The 21,368-nt window shown below is 43.0% G+C and overlaps 4 protein-coding genes across 13 annotated transcripts in view; 2 read left to right on the top strand and 2 right to left on the bottom strand.

The window, feature by feature from the left end:
- Positions 1-3,989: 3,989 nt before the first annotated feature.
- Positions 3,990-10,600, bottom strand: LOC123182457 (uncharacterized). Of its 2 annotated transcripts, none has more exons than XR_006492155.1 (2): positions 10,357-10,600; positions 3,990-4,596 (listed from the first exon to the last, which is right to left on the bottom strand). XR_006492155.1 is itself a non-coding variant. In XM_044595023.1 (2 exons), exons 1-2 carry the CDS (start codon positions 4,842-4,844, stop codon positions 4,255-4,257), a joined length of 498 nt encoding a protein of 165 aa, XP_044450958.1. In that variant the 5' UTR covers positions 4,845-5,408; the 3' UTR covers positions 3,990-4,254. The 2 variants fall into 2 exon arrangements, 1 of the variants encoding a protein (XP_044450958.1); XM_044595023.1 differs by lacking the exon at positions 10,357-10,600 and adding an exon at positions 4,689-5,408.
- Positions 10,601-10,735: 135 nt separating this feature from the next.
- On the top strand, positions 10,736-15,665 carry LOC123182456 (uncharacterized). 9 transcript variants are annotated; one of them, XM_044595021.1, is made up of 6 exons: positions 10,736-11,032; positions 12,104-12,266; positions 13,986-14,099; positions 14,930-15,123; positions 15,211-15,365; positions 15,491-15,665. In XM_044595021.1, exons 2-5 carry the CDS (start codon positions 12,138-12,140, stop codon positions 15,350-15,352), a joined length of 579 nt encoding a protein of 192 aa, XP_044450956.1. In that variant the 5' UTR covers positions 10,736-11,032; positions 12,104-12,137; the 3' UTR covers positions 15,353-15,365; positions 15,491-15,665. The 9 variants fall into 9 exon arrangements, 6 of the variants coding, with proteins under 6 accessions (XP_044450956.1, XP_044450955.1, XP_044450954.1 ...); XM_044595020.1 differs by having other exon boundaries at positions 15,211-15,370; positions 15,494-15,665; XR_006492152.1 differs by having other exon boundaries at positions 10,737-11,032; positions 15,211-15,405; positions 15,494-15,665.
- Positions 15,666-17,557: 1,892 nt separating this feature from the next.
- Positions 17,558-18,344, top strand: LOC123182455 (cysteine proteinase inhibitor). The gene is made up of 2 exons (XM_044595016.1): positions 17,558-17,865; positions 18,044-18,344. The coding sequence occupies exons 1-2, from the start codon at positions 17,722-17,724 to the stop codon at positions 18,221-18,223; spliced, it is 324 nt and encodes a 107-aa protein (XP_044450951.1). The 5' UTR covers positions 17,558-17,721; the 3' UTR covers positions 18,224-18,344.
- A 408-nt stretch (positions 18,345-18,752) lies between these two features.
- The window catches only part of LOC123182454 (dr1-associated corepressor homolog), a 6,000-nt gene continuing 3,384 nt past the window's right edge, over positions 18,753-21,368 (bottom strand). The window contains exons 3-6 of the mRNA XM_044595014.1: positions 20,883-20,976; positions 19,893-20,006; positions 19,744-19,792; positions 18,753-19,539 (exon numbers count right to left, since the gene is read on the bottom strand). Of these exons, the coding sequence (XP_044450949.1) occupies positions 19,048-19,539; positions 19,744-19,792; positions 19,893-20,006; positions 20,883-20,976 (749 nt within the window). The 3' untranslated portion in view covers positions 18,753-19,047. The remainder of the gene's footprint in view (positions 19,540-19,743; positions 19,793-19,892; positions 20,007-20,882; positions 20,977-21,368) is intronic.

The following is a 21,368-nucleotide window of genomic DNA, read 5'->3' as shown; positions in this document are numbered from 1 at the left end:
TGATGACAGCTTGATTACTAAGAAGGTTGTTGATGATGTGGTCCAATTTCCAAGGGCTGAACTTCCACCAGTGTTTAGCCCTTCAAAAAATGGTACTAATCCTCATAGTAGCAAGCCTGGAAATTCAGAAGAAGACTGCCCTATACCAATTCACGTTGTGTATCCAAACAATGTGCCACATGAAGATGGCAATCCATTCATGTTTGTAAGAAGGCAGTGCACATTTGGTGAAGGAGCAGAGGAGAATGCAGAGCAACAAGGACAAGCAGGGCAACATGATGATGTACAGCAACATGAAGATGCAGAGCATGTAGGCCAAGAAGGGAAGCAGAGCCACATGAAGATGCAGAGCAAGTAGAGCAAGAAAGAGAAGCAGAGCAACATGCAGTAGATGAAGATGCAGAAGCACATCAATTGAGGAGAACCAGAGCAAAGAAGAGATGTTTTGAAGGCAATGTAGGAACAGATAGTGACTTAGATGACAGTGATTTTGATCCTGGTGACATGGTAGATAGTGACTTTGAAATCAGTGATGATGATGATGACCTTTATGCTGACAATGTGGATGAGGATGAACCAGTTCAAAGGAAGGAGAAGGTGAAGCAGAAAACAACAGCAAAGGATAAAGGAGTTGTAGGGGAAGGAAAGGAAGAAAACATGTCAGATTATGAATCTGAAGGTGAAGATCTTTGGGCACCTGATTTAGATGATGAAATGCAAACCAAATTTAGAGCATTTAGAAAGGAGGATCTGACTTGTCCAAAATTTCATGTTGGACAAGTGTTTGAAAATGTTGATTTGCTTAGGAAAGCAATTAAGGAATACAGCTGCAAGAACAGAGTTGATGTCAAGTTACCAGTGAATGACAGGAAGAGAGTCAAAGCAGTCTGTGATGAAGATTGTACCTGGTACTTGTGGGCTTCTTATGACAGCAGAACCAAATGTTTCATGGTAAAGAAGTATGTTGAAGAACATAGTTGCTGCAAAAAATGGAAGATCAAGGCTTTCACAGCACATTTTCTAGCCAGGAAATACCTTGAGAGTTTCAGGGCTGATCAGGATATGAATCTTAGAAACTTCTCAAGGGTTGTTCAAAAGGAATGGCACATGACACCAACTAGGTCCAAGCTTCAGAGGGCAAGAAGGCTAGCTATGAAAATAATTCATGGAGATGAAGAAGGGTAGTACAAGCTGTTGTGGGATTATGGAAATGAGATAAGGAGAAGTAATCCTAGTAGCTCATTTTTCCTTGCACTGGATAATCAAGCTAGGTTCAACAAAGCCTACATGTGCCTTGATGCATGCAAGAGAGGCTATCTTCAAGGTTGCAGGCCTATGATCTTCATAGATGGCTGCCATATTAAAACAAGATACAGAGGGCAGTTGCTGGTTGCAGTAGGAATAGATCCAAATAATTGCATATTCCCCATAGCAATAGGTGTTGTGGAAGTGGAGGACAAGCCTAACTGGGTTTGGTTTCTTGAGAGGCTGAAGAGTGATCTTGCTATTATCAACACAACCCCATGGACAGTAATGTCTGACAAGCAGAAGGTATATGCAACCACATTGCCTGATGGTCTAATTAGATTACTGTACTTGAGAACACTTGTTTAACACTTTGTGTATTGGTCTATGTTGTTTTGTAGGGCCTGATAAATGTTGTGACTGAAGTATTCCCTGAGTCAGAACATAGGTTCTGTGTCAGGCATATGTGGAAGAATTTCCAACAGTTGTACAAAGGTGATGCTTTGAAGAATCAATTGTGGAAGATAGCTAGGAGCACAACAGTTATTAAGTATGAGCAGTACATGCTTGAGATGAAGGTGCTGAATGAGGATGCATACACCTGGTTGAAAGAGTTGGAGCCAAACACTTGGGTGAGGGCTTTCCAAAGTGACATACCTAAGTGTGACATTCTGCTCAACAATTTGTGTGAGGTGTTCAACAAGTAAGTTCCAATGTTGTCATCTCACTCTTTTTAACATAAGATGCAATGCTTTCCTATCACTGTTGTTAACATAACATGCAATGGTTGTGCAGATATATCTTGGAGGCAAGAGAATTGCCAATTCTTTCAATGTTTGAGAGGATCAAGCAACAGTGGACTGCAAGGCACTACACTAAGCATTGTGAGGGTGAGAAGATGCAAGGAGTAATGTGCCCTAAGATCAAGAAACTAGTTGACAAGCTTACAGAGCTGGCCAACACATGCTATGTGTATGAATCAGGAGATGGAGTGTTTCAAGTGGTGGATAGAGGAACAGATTACATAGTAGACTGGCACAGCAAGTCCTGCAGCTGTATGAGATGGCAAAAAAGTGGAGTGACTTGCATACATGTTATAGCATGTTGTAGGAATGAGAGAGTATATCCACTAACCTTAGTGGATCAATGCTACTCAGTGTCCATGTTCAAGAAGGCTTATAGCAATATCATCTACCCTTGCAAGGACATCACTGAGTGGGAGAAGATGAATGGGCCTGAAATTAATCCACCAGACTACAAGAAGCATGTTGGAAGGCCTTGCAAAAGCAGAAGGAAGGGACCAGAAGAGATTATTTGTAGTAATGGAGGGAGGAGGATGTCAAGGGATGGTGTAATCATGCACTGCAGTTACTGTGGTTAGCCTGACCACAATATCAAGGGATGCAAATATATGGAAGCTGGTCTACCACCTCCCAATGCACAAGCTCCTCCACCCCAACATGATGACAATTTGGAAACTTCACAAGCTAATATGGAGCAACAGCCACCTCCAGAACAAGCCCAGGTAACTGTCTTGTACACAACCTCTAGCAGATCTTCTGGAGCAGCAGACTGTAACAAGCTTTTTGTTTGATGAGCAGCATGCCAACACAAGTGCAGAGACCAGTACAGTAGTAGAAGATCTTATGGTGGATCACATGCTTCAGCAGGTAATTTAAACATGAGTACTCTTGCTCACTTGCTCTGTTTCAGTCATGCTTTTAGTTTCCATTTGTTGACACTTGACATGTGTATGTACAAAGGCCTTTGCCTAGAGTGCTTCAGCACACACCAATCCCAGAATCAACATTCTTAACAAATGCACAAGCAATGTTGAACCAGGCCCAGACAAGCACTAGCACAATCAGGCAGGGAGAGCTAGCTAAGAAGATGCTGGCCATGAAGCAGCAAAGAGAGAAGGAACTTCAAGACAGGAAACAAGCTATACTAGAGGCAAGGATAGAAGCAGAGTTGAAGAAAGCAGAAGAGGCTGCTAGAAGAAGGCATGAGAAAGCAGAAAAGAAGGCTATAGAAGCTGAGAAGAAGAGAGAGGCGGCTGCACAGAAGAAGGATCAATGGCCATCCTGAGGCAAGCAAGAGCAGAGACAAGGCAGATAATAGTGGAGACACAAAGAGAGCTTTCTGCTGAGAGGAAGGAGAAACTGGCTGCTGAGAGGAAGGCACAAAAGGAGGCTGCTGCTGCAAAGAAACTAGAAGAGAAGAAAGCCATTGCTGCACAGAAGGAATCAGAGAGACAAGCACTCCTAGCAAAGAAGCAGGAAGAGAAACAAGCCCTTGCTGCAAAGAAACAAGCAGAGAGACAATCCATTGCAGCAAAGAAGGAGCAGCTGAGGAAACAAGCACAAAGAAACATGGAGGAAGCTGGGCATGTGCCACAAAGATCAAGCATGTTTGACATCTTTAGATGATCTATGAGACTGTTTATCTTGTTTTAGCAAGAGTACTCTTTCAGCAATGTAAAATATGACTGTGTTTCCCTTTCTAGTTATCTCAAGATCTTATGGTACTCTATTTTGAGTAGTGCTAATGATGATGCACTACAGAATCTATATTTTGGTATGAAAACTGTCTTGTCTGTCTACCCATTTCTTGTCATTCTATTGTTGATGTCAATACTGCTTCCACATTACATCCTTGCTGCCATTATTTTCATTTCATAAATATGATATGAAACAGTACACAAGAAGTCATTTCACAATTATCATGTCAGAAAGATAACAGAATACAAAGACAATGTTTCCATTAAAGATAGATAGATAGATCACTTCATACATTTCTGGCCTTGACAACCATAACATTTGATACAACCAAGCTAACTTCATAGCCATTTCCTAACATTAAACTAGTGAAAGTACTTAACATGCTAAACTACTGAAGCTGGTCTTCACTTCTCCACTACCAAAATGAGCACTTGTCTTCATCACTTCTTCTTCTTCTACAGTACTCCTTCATCACTTCTTCTTCTTCTAATGCAGAGAGCACTTGTCCTCACTTCTTCATCAATAGAAGAACACAGAGGGCACACAACAGCATCACACTACCTAACAGAAGCTTCAGCAGCACCAAGATCTCTGCACCTAATCCAATCAATGCACTTTCTTGGTGCTTGCTCATATTCTGCTGCAGAGAGCCAGGCCTTGCCAAAGCAGCTCTACTAGTTGCCACTTGAGTTGCAATCCTTCTCCTTTCATAACTAGCCCTAATGAGTTCTTCCCTCCTCTCCTCTGTTGCTCCAACAGCATCCACAGCTTGGTTCCCAACCAAGAAATGAGCATCTACTAGGTACGCAACATATTCCATCTCCCAAAACCAGAAATCACACCCAGTAGCCTGCAAACCAACAGCAAAAAAGTGAACTTTGACCAACGAGAGGGCAAAACTGCTGCCAAGAACAAAATCAACTGATCCTCTGTGTTACTTACGGAGTGATTGGGACATCTGTAGAACACCCAGCCCTCGTGATCCTCTGTGTTCGAAACGTAGTACCTCACTGTCGCCTGGCAGCGAGGACATGGGATGAGTGGCACCACCACTGTCCGGCCGCGGAGACCAGACCGGGCAGAACTAGCAGAAGACATGGCGCAGTCGTCGTCGGGGGCGAGGGCAGGATGGGCGCGCGGCGGCGAGAGGGCAGGATGGGCGCGGCGGCGGCGAGAACTAGGGATTTGGAGGGGAGAATTGGGGATTTCTATCTAAACGTTTTTTTTTTCAAAAACGCCCTCCCGCAAATGGGCACTTTAACATAAATCCTCTACCCGCCTACGTGGAGCCCGTGGACTGGTCAAATTTGTGGCATACGCGCGGTCTACGGCGCACAATGACCGTATTTTCACTGTTCACCGTACACAGTGACCGTATTGCGTGGGTTCTTGTGTACAGTGACCAAAGTGACCGGGCGACGCAAGTTGAGGTACCACCGATGAATTTTACTCATGAAATTATATCCTACTTATGGTGCATTATTCGGTGTTAATTATGATTAATGCTTGCTTATGAGATTATTCGTTTCTTGGTTGGTCGCTTCTCAATCTTTTTGCTAGCCTTCATTTTGCACCAAGTATGATCTCTACTTGTGCATCCAAAAAACTTTAAACCAGTTTTGCCATATGAGTCCGCTATATCTACCTATATGTGGTATTCTTTTGCCGTTTAAGCAAATTTGCATGTGCCATCTCTAATTTTCAAAATAAACTTCTCTTTTGTGTGTTTGTTTCGCTCGCGGAACGGTGGCGGGTGGCTAATATTTTCCATGCTGGATGTGTTATTCTCGCGATGAGTGTTTATTCACTTGTCATTGCACGAGAGTAAGACAAAGGTTTTAGGGATGCTCAGTCCCGAAATGCAAAAATGAATTTACTTTATGTTGTCAAATAATAAATTCCTTGGAAAGTGTTGGTATGGAGGGCAACCGTGGATACGGCTAGCTATGGAAAGTGAAAGTATGGTGGAAAAAGGAATACACTTTATTTTCTATTTGGGAACCGCCTATGGCATATCTAGCATGGAAAGTGTTCGAAACTCTTAAGTCGTTTTCGTTGGTGGGATGGATACACCTCCCAAAATGTTTTTATCTCTAATTTTTTCGCTTTGAGCTCTGGCACCTCTACAAATCCCTACTTCCCTCTGTGAAGGGCCTTTCTTTTACTTTATGTAATTTTTATTTTTGAATTTGAGTCTCCATCTTCTCTTATAAAAGCACCAACTAGGAGGCAATATGATCGTACTTAAGTATTGGGTGTAGCTAATATTTGAGTGTGTTTCATGAATGGATCAATGGTTGAGCATGATGGGCTAGGGATAACTTATTTTAGCGTTGATATTCTGAAAGACATGGTTGCTTGTTGATATGCTTGAGTATCTAAGTTATTATGTCAAAACTAGACTATTGCTTTGAATCACATAAAAGTCCAATTGTCCATGCTATAAAGAAAAGAATATGATATGATATGTTAGGCAGCATTCCACATCAAAAATTATGTTTTTATCACTTACCTACTCGAGGACGAGTAGGAGTTAAGCTTGGGGATGCTGATACGTCTCCAACATATCTATAATTTTTGATTGTTTCATGCTGTTATATTATCAATCTTGGATGTTTTATAATCATTTTATATCATTTTTTGGTACTAACCTATTGCCATTGTGCCAAGTGCCAGCTGCTGTTTTCTGCATGTTTTTTACATTGCAGGAAATCAATATCAGACGGAGTCCAAATGCCACGAAACTTTATGGAGATTTTTTATGGACCAGAAGACACGTAATGGGCCCTGGCTGCGCCTGGGGGGTGCCCCGAGGGAGGCACAACTCACCAGGGCGCGCCAGGAGGCCCAGGCACGCCCTGGTGGGTTGTGCCCACCTCGGGTGCCCCCCGGACCGCCTCTTTTCTCTATAAATACCCCAATATTCCAGAAACCCTAGGGGAGTCGACAAAATATTCATCCAGCCGCCGCAGAGTCCAGAACCACCAAATCCAATCTAGACACCATCTCGGATGGGGTTCACCACCTCCATTGGTGCCTCTCCGATGATGCGTGAGTAGTTCTTTGTAGACCTACGGGTCTGTAGTTAGTAGCTAGATGGCTTCCTCTCGCTCGCTGAATTCTCAATACAATGGTCTCTTGGAGATCCATATGATGTAACTCTTTTTGCGGTGTGTTTGTTGGGATCTGATGAACATCGAGTTTATGATCAGTTATATCTTTTTATACCCATGAAATTTATTTGAGTTTCTTTGATCTCTTATATGCATGATTTTTTATAGCCTCGTATTTCTTCTCTGATATTTGGGTTTTTGTTTGGCCAACTTGATCTATTTATCTTGCAATGGGAAGAGGTGCTTTGTAGTGGGTTCGATCTTACGGTGCTTGATCCCAGCGACAGAAAAGGAACCGACACGTATGTATCGTTGCTACTAAGGATAAAACGACGGGGTTTATCTCTACATAGATAGATCTTGTCTACATCATGTCATCGTTCTTATTGCATTACTCCGTTTTTCCATGAACTTAATACACTAGATGCATGCTGGATAGCGGTTGATAGCGGTCGACGTGATGCCTATATAATGATCATTGCCTGGATATCGTCATAATTATTTGAAGTTCTATCAATTGCCCAACAGTAATTTGTTTACCCACCGTTTGCTATTTTTCTCGAGAGAAGCCACTAGTGAAACCTATGGCCCCCGGGTCTTCTTTCTCATATATTTGCCTTTGCGATATACTTTTTCCTTGCGTTTATTTTTAGATATATTAAACCAAAAATACAAAAATACCTTGCTGCAATTTATTTCTATTTATTTTGTTTGGCGTTCGATCTATCAATGTACTAAATTTTCCTCACGTCCGTTTCGCCTATCTTGAGGCGTCGTACCCCGAAAGGGATTGAAAACCCCTTTAATACGTCGGGTTGCGAGAAGTTGTTATTTGTGTGCAGGGGTTGTTTACGTTGTGTTGCTTGGTTCTCCTACTGGTTCGATAACCTTGATTTCATATCTGAGGGAAATACCTACCGCCTTGTGCTGCATCATCCCTTCCTCTTTGGGGAAATACCGACGTAGCTTCAAGCCACATCACGCCCCCTCCCCTAGTCCAATTCGGACTGCCATGGGGGGCACCCCTTGCGACCCTCCTCTCTCTCCACTAAGGCCCATGTAGGCCCATTAATTCCCCCGGGGGGTTCCGGTAACCCCTTGGTACTCCGGTAAAATACCCGAATCACTCGGAACCATTCCATGTCCGAATACTACCTTCCAATATATGAATCTTTATCTATCGACTATTTTGAGACTCCTCGTCATGTCCTTTATCTCATCCGGGACTCCGAACAAACTTCGGTCACCAAAACACATAACGCATAATACAAATCGTCATCGAACGTTAAGCGTGCGGACCCTACGGGCTCGAGAACTATGTAGACATGACCGAGACACATCTCCGGTCAATAACCAATAGCGGAACCTGGATGCTCATATTGGTTCCTACTATTCTACGAAGATCTTTATCGGTCAAACCGCAATAACAACATACGTTATTCCCTTTGTCATCGGTATGTTACTTGCCCGAGATTCGATCGTCGGTATCATCATACCTAGTTCAATCTCGTTACCGGCAAGTCTCTTTACTCGTTCCGTAATGCATCATCCCGCAACTAACTCATTAGTCACATTGCTTGCAAGGCTTATAGTGATGTGCATTACCGAGAGGGCCCAGAGATACCTCTCCGATACTCGGAGTGACAAATCCTAATCTTGATCTATGCCAACCCAATAAACATCTTCGGAGACACCTGTAGAGCATCTGTATAATCACCCAGTTACGTTGTGACGTTTGATAACACACAAGGTGTTCCTCCGGTATTCGGGAGTTGCATAATCTCATAGTCAGAGGAATATGTATAAGTCATGAAGAAAGCAATAGCAATAAAACTTAACGATCATTATGCTAAGCTAACGGATGGGTCTTGTCCATCACATCATTCTCTAATGATGTGATCCCGTTCATCAAATGACAACACATGTCTATGGTTAGGAAACTTAACCATCTTTGATTAACGAGCTAGTCTAGTAGAGGCATTCTAGGGACACTCTGTTTTGTCTATGTATTCACACATGTACTAAGTTTCTAGTTAATACAATTCTAGCATGAAAAATAAACATTTATCATGATATAAGTAAATATAAATAACAATTTTATTATTGCCTCTAGGGCATATTTCCTTCACTAAGTTGCTACGGAAAGCCAAAAAGTGTCTAGAGATACTAACAACATATCTTTGGCGATTGCTAGGTGTCAGTTGACTGATCTAGTATGTGTCTAATGTAACATATGTCAATGCATAGTTCTAGGTTCGGATCTCTAACCACTTTGCATGTTTCTATAAGTAGATAGAGCCAAATACAGATACGTGCATACATGCAGCAGCCATATAACACGTATGCCACTACCGTTCCTTCCCCACATTCAAGTTACGACAACAGTGATTAAGGGTCTCCCCTATCGAGAGGTCAGGAAAGGAGGGAGAAAGCTTCTGCCACCGTAGTACCTCCACAAGCCACCATCTACTGAGAATAGTACCCTTCACGTCCTAAAGGCAAAATGTTGATGGTCGGCTTCACCCAACACCGTGAAGATTATAACATAAACAAGCAAGGAGGATGTCGTATCCTGTCAACGTTCAACACCTAAACATACTAGGGTTCCTCCATATCCCCGCGAACTAGGGGGTTTACTCAGACATAGATACAACAAGCATCATCAGGATAATCAATAATCCTACAAAGGATGTCAGAGAACCCGCCTCCTGGGGGCTTTGTGGGTGAGTATGCCCCTCCGCGCCGTTTATTTGTAGTGGCTTGCCGTGGGGTACTATTTTTTGAACATTTTTATTTTCTTTTTTCTTGCAGGTTACAAGTGGAAGTGTTGACACCCCTCCCACAAAACAAAATATACTCATGTGTGCACAGATGAAAGAAAAAACAGCTCAGAGAGGTCCCAAAAAGATTTTACTTACTACCACGGCGAGTTGTCTTTTATTATAGCACCCCTGCACAATTTTAGTTCCTTCTATATCTCTACAAGGACATAGTTCGTTAGGTTTTCCTTTTTTTTAGAATTGTGTGTTCGAATCAAATCTATACATTTATGATGTTTGTTTACTACACATCAGTTGGTTGCAGACATCAGTTTGGGTAAGTTGGCTTTTGTGCCACGGTGAATTTGCACAGAAATCCTTTTCCTGTGAGTATATGTCTGCTGGTTGCGCACACCAGCTGCTTAAGTTGGCTAACGCCACGTTGAATCTGCACAACAACCTTTTTTTCTTTGTGTTTTATGTCTGCTGGGTGCACACACAGATGATTAAGTTGGCTTTGCGCCTTGGTGAAGTTGCACAAAATCTGCCAAAAAATTGCAAAGCCCACAATTTTTTTCTCCCCTATACAATAGCTACCCCTACACTCCTGGGTACTGCTGTATCTGCTACGTGCAACCACGCGATAACTATGAAATAAGATCTGGGAAGCAAGCAACAAATTCTGGAGAGGAGGTAAGGGGCAAAGAAGGAGGAAGGGTCTGGAGAGGACGAACTCACAAATTTTTCTGGAGTTTTTTTCTGGGTTCACCGCTTGGATCTCAGCTTCTTTCTTGATGCCATGGAGCAATGTGGTTCTATCCTGCAGGGAGAGTACCTTCGCGGTGAAGAAGACGACCTGCGGGGGGCAGTTGTGATTGGGATAGGTGGAGGAGCGGAGGGGAGGAAAGGACGCGATTGGTGCGAGACTGATGGGAGACTGACGGAGACCACTGGTAGGTGGGATGGAGCGCAACGAGATGCACGGCTGGTGTTTCTTTTTGTGAACAAGGGAGATCAGGTATTTTATTTTTCTGGTCGGCTGCTCGGGATCACTAGGGAGTCGATGGACGCTCGCTAGACGCGTTCTATTTAATTTTTTTAGGGGAGCGTCCTATTTTGATACAGAGGCCGCAACCGCATAGATATCCAGACCGACACGTTTCGAGCGCCCTTATACAATTGCAGCACTATTCCCTAGCCAGCGAACGAAGAGAGCGCCTCCCTCCCGACAAGAGAGGCCTTCTTTCCGAGCGCGACTGCTAGGGTTCCTAGCCGCCGCCACTACTGCCGGCCCTCCGCCGCGGGCCGAAGCCTCCGCGCTGCCACGCCGCCGGTATAGGATCCCAGCAGCGCCTCCCTCCCTGGAGCAGCCGCCGCTCCCACACATCAACGCCGCCGCCCGGTGCATAGGCAGGTAGCCACCAGTCCTTCGTTCTCCCTCACCCCGGCCCCTCCTTCCTCCCTCCTGCGTCTCTGTTTGTTTAATTTTTTTCCTGTTTTTTGTATTCGACGAGTACTTGCTGTAGATCGGATATTGTGAGAATATAACTATGACTATTTCTTGACGAGTTCTTGCTGCATGAGTTCAGGATTTTGCTTGATAGGTGTTTGTGATATTGCTTGTAGGGGCAAATATTTATACATTATTGTTATGAAATTTCTTCAGATGAGCAAATGTTTTTCTTTAAACATGTAAGCAGTGAAACATACAATGACTGACGATACATGAAAAATTAAGAGATTAAGTTGTTTTATCTGCACCGTCTTGACCTGAAATCAAAGCTTAGGAGTAACATGCAATTTGAGAGAGCAGGAGCTTTGTCTTGGTTATACTGGCCGAAATTGGTTAACACACTAGTACTAGTGGTATTATTGGCATGGTAGATGCCCCTAATCTTGTTTATGATTGGTAATATGGTGGTACTATTATGCTATGTTGTTGATTTTAACAGTCAGACACTCAGACCTAAAATATTACCGTTTAAAGTGATTATATCCCCTTTTGCATGTTAGTTGATTGATCTTCAGGTTCCACCTTCCGTGTTATGCCATGCTGCAAGCCTTTATGTATTTTTGCTCAGATTATGCACACAAGAGAAATTGTTGGTTTCTTGTTTATTCATACAATTTCTCCTGCAATTATGTGTATCCTGTTACAAGTCAATCATTCTTTGGGTTTTTTACCTAGTCAACCTCACTAACAATGTTACACAAGGCTTCATTTTCTGGTTTTGAAGTTAAAATTAATTTCCGTTTCAATATATACGCTAGGAAGGTACTGAATTACATGTGTACATACCTCCCAGTGCTATGAAAGTTGGTGTCACCAACACAAGTGGATCACCTTCAAGAGAAGGAGAACAAAGATATCTTCAACAATGTTCATAGTAGGATAGCCGATGCGTTGTTTTGCAAGAGCAAGATAGGTTAGCTTTGTTGATCCATACAGATAAATCCTCCTTACTCAATATAAATATGCACACAGGCCACGCTAGGTTCAAGAGAAAGCAGAATCAGGGATGGTGGCACTTCGATATGCGGCGAGGACACTTGGTCGATTCACGCTCCGAAGACCACAGGGGTTCGGCATCTCATCGACTGCGGCAGAGGATCAACAGCGGTTCCTGCCACGGCTCATCAACACGAATGTACGTTACATGCTCTGCAAAATTCACAAATTTAATTGTTTTCCTGCCCATTGATGGATTGCCAACTGTGTAGTTATTGCCCTGTGCTAATAATTTACAAAAACCATTTTAATTACATCTTATTTCTTGTAACCCATGCGTGCAATGCATATGTGTACACAATAAAATACGACCATCCCTTGATGACATACTCGTCAAATAGGCACCTTTTAAGCGTAGGGTCAGGCAACGCCCTAGACACTTCTGAACTTCTATGGGAGCAGAATAGAGTAGTATTTAGTGGACATACATGGTTACACGCCATAAAATCACAGCATAAAAATAACAGTACAATACACATTCATGGCAAGGCATGTGCATAGCACACGGCATAGCGCTACATATCAGTCACAAATCAAAGCAGAGCACTAGGAATTCCTAAATCAAAGGAGCACAGGTGCACAAGAGAGCAGGGGAGGAGAGACCGAGAATCACATGCTGACTGGAGGTAGAGAAGGCTGCTGTGCTGCTGGGACTGCGGAGCAGCTAGTCGTTAGCCGCTGCCAACGTTCCAAAGAGGAAGAGAGGAGCATGGAGCCTACTTTTCTATTTTCGTTACCCCTTGTCAGTTTCCATGCGACGAACTAGCTTTTCCTGCCTGAGAGATCTGCTCCCCCTGCTTGCTCTGTCTATGACGTCTGATTTAGCCCAAATCGCCGCCATGTACGCCTAGGCGGACGCTGCAGATACTTCAGAGCTCTAAGGGCATGGCCAATGCATAGCCTCATGGTGATGCCCCATGTGTCAATGTAGGATCGGATGTGAGGATTTGTTTCACACTTTCAGCTTGCAGTACAAGAGTTAGCCTGAAAACTTAGTACTACTTACATAATAATTTCACACAGTGCACAGCCTGCTTTGCAGAGATGCATAAATAATTGCAAACGCATAGCATAAATTTATGGATTCCTATTTTTTATGACATTTTCATGAATGTTCGTTTCTCAGCATAATTGGCCATATTAAAATCTTAAGGTCAGCCTCAGTTTGTCACAAACGAGCTTCATTCTTAATATGAAGTTGATATGGTTCAATAGTGCACTTCAATATTTATTATGATCTACCAATCACTTTCATGTACAAAAAAGAGGGTGGTGAAATGAATTTTTATCTTTTCTTGCTTCTAAACCATCAAGTTTAGAAGTACAAGAATGCTTTATTCATTATGCACTGTCATGATTGCCAGTAGCATAAATGAACAGCAAAGTTAGTCGGTAAGAATCACAGTGCAAGACTGGATGTGCAGCAGAGATAAGCTCAGGTGGAAAGAAATGTACCTGGGTTGTCGTGTTTGGCTTGTAGTTGGGATTCTTAATTTTCTGCATACACAAAAAATCTTGTCAGAACTTGCAACAAACATTGCGGCTTCCCTGGAACAATTAGCTATCTAGTCGTACAGTCATAGTTATACCTTTGAGTCGACCATGGTCCGTGCAGTGGTGTGTCTCTCACGTTTTGTCCCTTGAACTAAACATTAAGAAACATTCCACTTGCTCCTGTAATATAGCCAGCATCACAATCCTATTTGAATGATCCAGTATGCGACACTTTCAATGTTAACAACAAAAACAAGACTGCACTCACATAAAATACTCTCTGGCAAGTTCTTTGTTATTTGTCTATCTGGATTTATCCCGGAAAAAAGGTACTGTGGCTCAGTGGCTGTGTGACCTCCATAAGATATCAGCTCCAACGGCAGCTCCTTCGACTCCGACAGCCCCCCCGGATGATGACCCCTACACGGTCTTCACCATGTACTACGGCCGTCAAGGGGAAGGGCAAGGCGCCGTGCCGGTGAATCATTTCCTCCTTTAGTTTCATGTATGTATAGTAGTATAGAACTGTCCTGTCTAATGATGAACTAGCGCCCCTTTTGGTTGACCAACAATGAACTATGCAAAAGTCTAGTATGATTTTGTTGTTTGTGATGCAACGTGATGAATCCTCTATGTTTGATGTATGGTCTTTGTTCCTACATGATCGGCTTTGCATGAATTTGAGGGTTGTGAAATGAGGGGAACAGCTTCGGACAGGGACATATGAAGGGTGAGCCCATGCTGTCCGCGGATGTATAGGGGGGCAAATTTGTCAAGTGTGGTTGTAGATGCTCTTAGGACGGTTCAACATGGTTGATGCTCAACATTTGGACGATTTGGACCATAGATCGTGTTGTTAGATGGTTGAGATGGTTTGGATCTGCCCCTCTTGTGCTTTTATAGGACTAGTAGATTGTTTAATTTGTTCCCGCATTTTAAGGGTATTTAGGTAGAATGGTCTCTTCTTTTACTTGTGCACTCAATAATACTTCTAATTTGACCAACATGTTGACAAGTTAGCTCAACAGAACGCAGTGTAAACAACTAAACCTTTCCTAACTAGTCATCATCCAAGTGTTATTTGTGGTGACACTGTCCAAAGTGTTGTATTCAAATTTAAAAATATATGTAGGGTTGCATCCATGAATCTATTACTAGATCCTTTTTATCACGCGATATATATGACTTCAATCTCGTAAATCCCTGCAAAACAAAAAAAATTGTCATTATGTAAATAACGTCGCAGTGTTCTCATCGTCTGATTCTTAATAATAGGATCTCATTTTAAGCTTGTCCAAACCTGTTCAGGGCCTCACAGCTGAGCAACAAAAAGATGTTGCAAGCCGCCTAGTGCAAATCGATGGGAAGAAAGAGGAGCTGTACAATATGATTTCTGGCCTTGAAAGGAGCTACAACGTTAGTGGCAAGATAGTCCGGCAAAATGGTCGGCTGGCGCGTCATCTTTCTGTACTAGTCAAGCCTAAACCCAATGACCCTTACTGGTAAAATCTCACAGACAAGCAGATACATATGATCTTCTTCTTTCCTTTTTATGTTTGTATTCATTTTTAATATCACATAACCTGTAGGCGTTTGCATTCAAGATCACAAAGAATTATGGACTGCATACATTTTATGGGGGGCTGTTGTTTAGGCCCTGTGATTGTGAGTGGTTTTGCCTGGTGGATGACAGAGGCACATGCAGAAGAAAAAGATGATAGTCTTGGATGAACAAGCAAAAACAGTGAAGTACTCATGCTGTTCCTTTTCACTCCACATATTAGGTTTGTCTTAAGTCAAACTTAGTATAGTTTGACCAAATTTATGTTAGTGTATTTATTTGATATTGTGAATGTTGGTATTTTTTAGCAGAAACTTGGCCAAACTTTTGAAGGTTTGACTTAAGACAAACCTAATGTGCGGAGTAAAAATAAACAGAGGGAGCATGTCTTATCTGACTGAGGAGTAAAGGTTCAAACTCTGGAATTGTATATGAATGCTGACACTTGTATGCACCTATTAATGGATGATTACTTTGATGATCTATCACTTGTTATTTTGTTCTCTCTCTCTTCTGTGCTTGTTGAAGGGACTGAAGTTATGTCATTGTCTATGTATATGATTTTGCCACCTAGTATCATCCAAATAAATATGGGTTGATAAATATGCTAACTACTGGTTTCATTCTGTAGCCAACTTCTGTCTCTTCTTTTGGACAACCATAGTATTTCACTACTCATAGTAAATCGTCTTTGATTTTCCATAAACCGAGAATGTGACCTGCGGTGAGACTGTCGCCGCCACCGTTGCGCAGACCGCCATCTACTAGACAATGTTCATTGGGTTGGATGGTCCTGTGGGATGATGACACTGGTGACATCCTAGTTGGTCGCCAAATGTCTGTCGTAGAAAAGATCCTTGTCGAGGCTGAGGTGTTCATCCTTGCATGCACACTTCGCTGCGGGGCTTGGGCAAAGACGGCTAGCAAGCTGCCGGTGGTGGTTGGCTTGCTGGGCAGGCTGCAGCGATGACGGGTTTGGTGAGCTCCGAGCAAAAGCCGACCTCATTCGACGCCGACGCCGGCGGCGTCTTTGGATGTCGTTCCCTCCTTAGAGGTGGTGTCGTGGAGTCCCTTCACCTCGCTTGTCATATCAATCTCGGACGTCGGAATGAAAACCCAAGTTCCAACCTTGTTGGAGCGTGCCGGTGGCATTCCTCGTTGCTTTCCTCTATGTACTGTTGGCCTATGTACTGTTGGCCTTGGTCGCTTGGGCAGCAGTGTCATCGACTAGTTTGGTGCGCAGCCTCGAGGCCGGTTTGAAAGTCGGAGCATGGCTTCGGAGTCCTCTAGTGTTGTAGGGTGTCATCTCCGGTCACTCGTGTGGCAGAGTCGTCGGCTCACCGGGTGCGTGGCTTCGGAGCTTGCGTGTGCGCGTCTCACAAATGTATCGATTTTCGATCAGTTTTTCTTATAAACTGGTCAATTCTCTTCTTTTTATTTTAATTCCTTTTTTTTATTTTAATGAAAAGACAGAGCTCCTGTTGATTCCTCAAAAGAAAACGTCTATATACATCCGATTCAGAAAAAAAAAAGTTAGAACATCTTATATCTGTGAATGGAAGGAGTATGGGAAAATCCATCTCTGCACCCGAGCTCATCTGCACCCCCGCTAACGAAAAAAATCAAAATAAATACTAGGAAAATTCAAAAAATATCAATTTTTTTTCCATGCGGTAGACCATTTGATGCGTGAGGTTCGATCAAATTTTCAAATCATTTGAACATCTGGAGAGCTCTCGGCAAAAAAAGACAAATTAGAGGTCCGTAAAAATATTTACTGTTCATGTACTGTTTTGGTCTGATTTGTCTTTCTTGCTGAGAGCAGCTCAGACGTCCAAATGACTTGAAATTTGGAGCAGGCCTCACGCATCAAATTGTCTACCTCAAAAATTTTGTTTTGGTTTATTTTTTATTTTTTTTGAATTTGTTACGAATTGTTTTCTAACAGGGTGCAGATGAGCCTGGGCACCAAAACGTCCTACTCGGGAGTATGTTACAATTATGAAATATATGAATCTTATGAGTTTTTCTTTTTTGACATCATATGAATCTTATGAGTTGGTTATGAATCTTATGAGTTGGTTATGACATATGTGCCATGTGATCTTATGACATGATTAACAACAACAAAAAAAGAATCATGTATGAGTTTTCAGGACGGATACCCTGCTCTTTGCTTCGCCCGCACTTGCCTTCGGAGCTAAGTATTACAACAACGCCATCCGTCGCCGTCGCCGTCGCACAGCACCAGCGCTGCTGCGTACCGCGTCCGTCGCGTCGACGCACAGCGCCAGCGCGGCCGCGTACCGCGTCCGGTCCGTCCGTCGCCCATAGCTGTCGCGCCCCCGCAAATCACACGTCGTTTGACAGGGAACATCGCACAAAAACGGAATCCCTCTACCCCCCACCTCGCTATAAAGTCTCGTCCCCCACTTCCCTCGATCAACATCGTCTGGACTCACGGAACAGATCTGTTCTCTCTCAGACTCTCTGCAGCGGCCATCCGTCGTACAATCCACCCTCCGGACGCACGGCAGCCATGGCCGAGGCGGCGCAGGGCGGGGGGCTACGCGGCCGCGGCGCTCTGCTGGGCGGCGTCCAGGACGCGCCGGCGGGGCGGGAGAACGACCTCGAGACCATCGAGCTCGCGCGCTTCGCCGTCGCCGAGCACAACACCAAGGCCGTAAGATCATCCCCGCCCGATCCCAAGTCATCTGGCGTCTCATACGATTAACTGTAACTGACTGATTAACCTGATGGATCGGTGGTGAATTTTCTTGATTAACCTGCCTGACGGATCGGTGGTGAATTTTCTTGATTAACCTGCCTGACGGATCGGTGGTGAATTTTGTTGGGCGCAGAACGCGCTGCTGGAGTTCGAGAGGCTGGTGAAGGTGAGGCAGCAGGTGGTGGCCGGGTGCATGCACTACTTCACCATCGAGGTCAAGGAAGGCGGCGCCAAGAAGCTCTACGAGGCCAAGGTGTGGGAGAAGGCCTGGGAGAACTTCAAGCAGCTCCAGGACTTCAAGCCGGCCGCCTGAAAAGATGTAAATAAATATGTTATGTGAGCTGAACCGCTCAAGCTTGTGGATGGGGCCTATCCAACACGCCAGCCTCACTGGATACTGGTGTAATATGATGAAATAAACCTGCTTCCTGCCATGTCTATGATTCCCACAAGTATTTTGCTTGTTTGCACTAAACCTCCCACATATCTCCAAAGCTTGATGTCTTGCATCACAAATAACACAAGATTGTTAATCACTAAAGCAAGAGAAAAATCCCACCTGGAAGAGAAAAATTCACACATAACACAAGATTGTTAATCACTTAGCAAGAGAAAAATATCACCTGTAAGAGAAATATTCACAAATAACACAAGATTGTTGATCACTAAAGCAAGTGAAAAATCCCACCAGGAAGAGAAAATAATCACAAATAACACAAGATTGTTGATCACCAAAGCAAGTGAAAAATTCCACCTGGAAGAGAAAAATCACAAATAACACGAGATTGTTAATAACTAAAGCAAGAGAGAAAATCCACCTGGAAGAGTGGAGGAACCTCATAAGAGCTAACATAAGCATTATGACATAGCATTTGATCTAAAAGCAACCATGATTTACAACCGGCGAACCTGTCTAGTTATATAGTTGCTACACTATATAGTTGCTACACAAAATACTAGCTACTACTGGCTATTGAGCAATCAACATATGTCACATCCTAAATCACTTCTGCAGCATCTGCGGGTACACATACTACAAGAGAATTGCTACTACATTGTCAAGCTGGGCCTGCTAGGATGTACATCATGTCATGTCTACCTATCAGCTTCTCAAACTAAATCCACGCTAGAGTCACGTCATTCTTCATTGTCATAGTCTTCGTCCTCCTCTAATCTATGGTTTGACGACAGCGCAAACTGCACCGGGTCCATGGCCATCTTGTTCATCTCAGGCATTTGCCAGCCCAGGAAATCCTTGGTCTCCACTTCTTCTTTCAACTGTGAAACCGACGGTCCTGAAGTCTGGACTTGCGGTGCCACGGTCACCACAGGAGCTGAAGGAGCCGAAGGCTGGACTTGCGGCGTATCCTCCTCGTAGTCAGCAAGATCTAAGTTCAAGTCAATGTTCCTTAAGGAGGCCCTGGCATTGCTCAAAGGGGTATGCTCTTTGGTTTCACTTGTGTCCAGAACAACGTCTCCAATCTCTACCTTCAGGTGGCCTGGTTTGCTAAATTGGGCACAACCTAATTCATGGTGTTCAATCTCCCTCTCAGCTCCACGCCCAGCACGGCGACCTCTCCCACGTCCCCTCCCGCGCCCTCTGCCGTTGCTTGTGTGGCATGCTGCCTCCTGCATGTGCAAGACTTTTATCAGCAAAAGGAGGTCGAATGGGCGACATAAAATGGGGTGAACATATATTTTGTGACATACGAAACGAGCTACAGGCTGAATAGCAGAGAAAATGAAAATCCTGAGCTCATACTAAAAACTGTTCACAAAAATGTACATGTAAGTGTAACATAAAAAGAAAAGGAACAGGTCAGAGAGACTAACATTTCTTGTCCGCTTCGATTCCTCCTCGCTTTCATCTTCACCATGTTTCCTGATGACATTTCAGCAATTATTAAAGTTCATATAAACTCAAATTAACCAATTATTAAAGTTCATATCAGACTCTAATTAACCACAATTTGAAACCTTACCTTCTTTTGCCAAGTTTATCATCAACACTAGAATCAGGTGCACCCAAATCTGGAACTTTGCTGGCTACGTTCTTCAAAAAATCATACACATCGTAACTATGAATGCACTGTTTCCTGTAATAGCATAATACTGAATGAGATAATGGGACCGTCAGAAAAAAAACAAATGTTTTGCTCAAGGAAATAATACATATCAGGATCAAGAAAATAAGTCCCATTTCTACCACAAATTGAAATGATGCAACCACCACCCAACTGCATGTCCCTGAGGACCCCACCAAGACGGTAATACCCCAAAATCAGCATAGACCACCACAAGACACATGCTTACCTACCTCTCTTTTAGTTCAAAACATGTATCAGGAAAGGTACTTTTACAGCTTCCATAATCCATATATAACACGCTGCTGACTTTGGCAAAAAGTAGCACCAGGGCCCAATCAGTTATAGGATTGACATATAAGCTAACCAACTATGACATTAAATTCAGTTCAAAAGGAGCTAGCCCATATTTGTTGACTCTTCCTGAAAATGTCATTGTGAAAGAGTACTAGAGCAATATCAGTACGTCAAAGCTTTTCACTTCTGATGTTTGTTATACAAGTGAATTTGTTTAGTAAAGCTGCAAATTGGAAAATAACAGCCAATGTGACAATGAAAGGTGGGGATCCTGAGGGTATGTCATCAGTGAAACGATGTTATTTTCCCATGTGATATTTGTAGTGTTACTGCGCAACTTGCTCATTGGTATATTTGGACACTACATAAACTACACAAGCGACAGAATATGACAGTAACTTGAGGAAACAATTTATGGGTACAAAATTGTAAGAACATGTATTGCCAAGAAAAATCAAAATGACAAATGGTAGTGCTTCCAAGGTTTTGCCATAATAATCAAGAAGTTTCATATGGTAATATAAGTTATCTCTCCAGTCAAACAAAAAGGTGTTTCGATATGACAAAACACATAAGGTCAAGGAAACTTACAGATGTGATGAACTCACTGTTTTGACCCCTTTTTCAACAGTGATATTATATGTCCTATCACATAAGTCTTGCAAAAATAGCTCCAACGCTTTGGCTGCAAATCATGATATCAGAAAAAGATGTTAGTCGAGAGCACATGCATGATGTGAGTTACAAAAAGAAACTAAGAAAATATAAGCACGTAGGTTCACTATAAGAGGCCGAGTTGCTTTGCTATCGCATATAGCTTGTGTCAATCATATATCAACATTGTACATGCCAACATTAATTAATTATATAGTTCACATAAGCACATGCAATTAAGCTATACCTTGCTGTTGATGTTATCTATACTGCTTATAAAAGTAGGGGTTTGCTTTCTACCGATGCACGGCATTTTTGTACATGCCTCTAAAATGGAATGGCTTACATTCGAAGTATGACCCGCCAGAGTGCCAATCCTAAAGTATCTTTAATTACTGTACTCACTCAATGTATGGTCCTATA

This window comes from Triticum aestivum, chromosome 1D (assembly GCF_018294505.1).
Source record: "Triticum aestivum cultivar Chinese Spring chromosome 1D, IWGSC CS RefSeq v2.1, whole genome shotgun sequence".
Lineage (NCBI taxonomy): Eukaryota > Viridiplantae > Streptophyta > Magnoliopsida > Poales > Poaceae > Triticum > Triticum aestivum.
This window is presented reverse-complemented; position numbering and strand designations above follow the sequence as displayed.